Source organism: Tarenaya hassleriana, unplaced genomic scaffold (assembly GCF_000463585.1).
Source record: "Tarenaya hassleriana unplaced genomic scaffold, ASM46358v1 Cleome13, whole genome shotgun sequence".
NCBI lineage: Eukaryota > Viridiplantae > Streptophyta > Magnoliopsida > Brassicales > Cleomaceae > Tarenaya > Tarenaya hassleriana.
The window spans coordinates 884183-888501 of NW_010963495.1; the positions used below are offsets into that span (position 1 = coordinate 884183).

The following is a 4319-nucleotide window of genomic DNA, read 5'->3' on the forward strand; positions in this document are numbered from 1 at the left end:
CGGGGGGGGGGGGGCGGGAACTAAAGTCTCCGGTCTGGAAACTTCCGCCTTATGATCTCTGTAAGAATTGGATGAAGGAAGGGAGAGAGCGAGTGCGAGAATGGAGGAAAAAATTGGATTGTGATGACTGATGAGCGAAAAGGAGCGTATGACGGGGATGCTCTGGACATATGGGTTTGTGCCACGTGGCGTGTCGTCTTAAGAATTGAAATTTGAAATTATATATACACATCGATTATTCCGTATTTAAAGCCTCTAGGCGAATCCAAGGAACATCCCACGTGCCACGTCAAACGAACTCCCATGTGTTGTGATCCAGTTTTTTTTTTTCCCACAAATGTGTTGTGATCCAGTTTGTTAATTATTGTGTATATATATACATATATGAGTAAATATTCTAAATATAAATAGTTTGATATTTTGCTTTATCGATTTTTTTCCAGAAAAATGGGGACAAGGATACTTATTTGGTTAATAACCGAATCGATCCGAACCGAACAACCAGAACCGAACCAAATTAGATGTAAAATCGAATGATTATAATTTTTTTAAAACCAAAAAAACTGATTTCGAACCCAAATCGGACCGAATAAAAACATAACCGAAAAAACCGTAAATTTTCTTAAAAATGAGTATTTTTATCATAACCGAACCGAATCTGAACCGAATATAACCGAACCAAATCCAAACGAATTCTACGTAAAAACTGAACGGTTATAATTTTTTTAAAACCGAAATAATTAAACCTGAATAGAATCGAGTCGAACGCGAACCGTAATCTGATTAAGCCACCTATAGGATTGACAATTTCTACAATAAACTTTCCATCTTTGAACTCAACAGATCGTGGACGAGTGGTCAAGTTTGGGTAGGAGATAATTCCACCTTGAGGTTGAGTGTTCGATATTTGGCTGGTGTGGAGGGAGATAATTTCTGGGTTTATATGATCCATTTATCCGAAGGATATACTCGAAGGATAGCAGTCAGGTGTTCGTTGCAAAAAAAAATTATATTTGTGAAACCTTCAGGCCAACCACAAAAAATTAATTGACAGAAGATTTGACCATGTAAACATTACTACACAAACATTAAATAATTCAACCTTTTGTCTCATTATTATATTTAGTTTGAGTCGTCCTTCTACCGCGTTTCAGAAAAGCACAATATTGATTATTGCATTCCACATTTTTTTAAAATACTTTTTAGGGTAAATCGTATTGAAAATATAAAAAAATATATATCATATTCTTTATATTTACTTTTAGATATAATTTAATATTATACAACAAAGCCAAAAAAATATTTAATACTCCTGAAAAATTTGAAAATTCGTAATATCTTATCAAATATAGATATATTAATAGAAAGAGTTGCTCAATTTATCTCGATATTGATATGAATTTAAAAATTAATTTTATAACGTTGACGAGAGATTATAATATTAGGGAAATCAGTATTATCCTTATAACTTTATAGATAAAAAAAATAAATCAATCATAAATATTAAAAAGTAAAAAATTGTTAGTTTGGTTAAATAATCCGCTAATCTATGTTCTTTAATTAATAGATCATAATATAAAGTATGTGCACCTTTTGGACAACATTTTGGTAAATTCGGTTATTGAAAATTAAATTTTGGTAAAGCTCAAACCGGACAAAAGACCGGTAAATTTACGATATTGCCATCGGTTTGACTGCTTCAAACTTCTTTGCCAAGGGATCATTTCCCATTCCTTCTGTGGACGCGTTGACGTCGAGAATTTTCCCGGAAACTTAACCCAACGAAAAGGAAAATGTCCGCTACTACCAAGTCATCGTCTTTTACCAGTGAGAATTCGACCCGACCCTTCCCTTTATCTCTCAGATTGTTTTCTTTTTTTCCGTTATTTTCTTACGAGATTCTTCTTTCTTCTTCTGTCCATTTTCCTTCTTCTCTTTCTTGGAAAATCCCCTGTTCAAATGAAAAACTTCGACTTTGTTTCCCGATTTTTGAAAGCTGAACGAGTTCTCTGAGGTCGGAATCTGCGTTTAGTGAAGCTGAAGTTCAGATTCAGGGTTCACGCAGTTTGTGATTACCCATTTTGCTTCGGAGGATTTCAGGATTTCTCGTGGTAACTCTTGGATCTTCCTCGTTTATTGTTCTGGATAGTGACTGGTTTGTTCTGTGGTGGGCTTGTCGTTCGATTAGTTTCTGATTTCGGAAGTGTGGAATTTAGGGCTTTTTTTTTCTTTCTGAATTTGGAGACAGATCAAATGGCTGCTGTTTTGAGGAAGTTATTACCTTTTGCATCATCAAGTCCTAGAAGGGGTCATGACAGTGACGATAGTGATGAAACTGGTAATAGCTTTCGGATTGATTATTCATTTGCTATAGAGTATAAAGGCCCCCCAATTGCTAATATCCCCCGAGCGGCTCCCGTAGAGGTTGATCAGATCCCTGTTGCTCAACCGGTTTCTTTTTCTTCCCCATTGAATGATGTTCAAGTTCCAATTATTCCGCCCATTGTTAAGGCGAAAAGGGTTGGCAAAAGACCATCAAAAGGCGATGAATTTGGACCCGGGCATAGCGGTTTAGGTGATCCGGGACCTGAATCCAGTGTAGTTTTGAAGGGTCATCATGTAGTTTCAGGATCATCATCTTCCTCCTCGCCATCATTGCCATCTTCATTAGTAATGGCTGATGTTTCGGGCTCTCCTAGTTGTGATGTGAATGATCATAACGTATTAGACGACACAAAAAGTTCGGGTGATTTACCTTCATCATCTTTGTCGTCATCGTCGGGGAGGGTGGGTTTATCGGGTTCTGCTAGTTGGGAGAGTAATCACAGGTTACCTGATGATACAAAGAGTTTAGGTGATGAAAGAGCTTCTGATGCTCTCGATGATATAACTAGATTGCGTGAAAGTTTTAAAAGGACTCGGTCATCGGATAACTACGATGAAGGGGGAGGGCTACATGATGATAGGGATTCAAGTTCGTCCGAGGAATTATCTGGTGAAGAGGAGAATGTCGAAGCTGTAAATAGTGGCCATGGTGCAAGAGCATCTGTTACTTTTGTCGAACCCCATATGAGTAGTGCGACCGATGAAGGGTATGACCTTTCTGATGCTGAAAGTTTCCGTGCAACACCAAAGGCTGAAAGGAGAGGTAAAAAAGGGACATGCTACCGATGCCTATTGGGGAACCGGTTTACTGAGAAGGAGGTTTGCATTGTCTGTGATGCCAAGTATTGTTTCAATTGTGTGCGTAGAGCGATGGGTTCAATGCCCGAAGGAAGAAAATGTATCACTTGCACTGGTAGAAGGATTGATGAATCGAAGAGGGGGAGTTTGGGCAAGTGTTCAAGAATGCTGAGGCGCCTTCTTACAGATGCGGAACTTAAACTGTCGACATGCCGAGATATCATGCAAGGCAAATCAATTGCCGTCACGGCTTATTGTTGTCAATTGCATACCTCTAAGTGAAGAAGAACTATTTATGTTGCAGACATGTCCAAATCCACCGAAGAAACTAAAACCAGGAAGGTACTGGTATGATAAGGTCGCTGGATATTGGGGCAAGGTGAAATTCCTAATCTCCTCCTTTTCTTCCCAGTATAGAATTTTTTTAGTTGAGCAACAAGTAAAAGCTATTTATTTCTCTGACAGGATGGAGATAAACCTTGCCAGATAATAAGTCATCATATGAACATCGGGGGTAACATAAAGAAGGACGCGAGCAACGGTGACTCAGAAATATTGATTAATAATCGGGAGATAACCAGCGCTGAACTCCGGATGCTGAAGGTTCTTTCACCGAACATGCATCTCTACTCTTTCTTTTTTGTTTTGGTTCTTCGTGGAAAAGAAATGTTCAACAGTTTCTTATTTCAATGTATTTTCAAATCCAAAACCTCGATTTGCTGATCAAGTGTCTTGTACACTCATGTAGATGGTCGGAGTGCAATGTGAAGGGAAGCCACATTTTTGGGTCAATTCAGATGGATCTTATATGGAAGAAGGTCAGAATCATGTGAAAGGGAACATTTGGGAAAAGGTTCGCCTCCCGAGCATAAAGGCTTGCTTTTTAAATTTTCTGGATTTTAATTCTTGATTATAAACTCTAGATCACTGTTGATGATTTCTTCCCTTTTTCAGAAACGAGCGAGGTTAGCATGTGCCATATTGTCTCTGCCAATTCCTCCGGCTCCTTCTGTAGTAGAACCAGCTTTACCATCATATGAACAGAAACATCTTCACAAGCTTCTCTTGATTGGTAACGAGAAATGTGGCACGAGTACCATATACAAACAGGTGAAAATTACCTTCCCCGACGCTCT

At 38.4% G+C, this 4319-nt stretch overlaps 1 protein-coding gene across 1 annotated transcript in view; it reads left to right on the top strand.

Annotated features, from left to right (window-relative positions):
* Positions 1-1751: 1751 nt before the first annotated feature.
* The window catches only part of LOC104807338 (extra-large guanine nucleotide-binding protein 2), a 4498-nt gene continuing 1930 nt past the window's right edge, over positions 1752-4319 (top strand). The window contains 6 exon segments of the mRNA XM_010532560.1: positions 1752-2111; positions 2245-3383; positions 3385-3562; positions 3649-3786; positions 3932-4036; positions 4138-4293. Of these exon segments, the coding sequence (XP_010530862.1) occupies positions 2254-3383; positions 3385-3562; positions 3649-3786; positions 3932-4036; positions 4138-4293 (1707 nt within the window). The 5' untranslated portion in view covers positions 1752-2111; positions 2245-2253.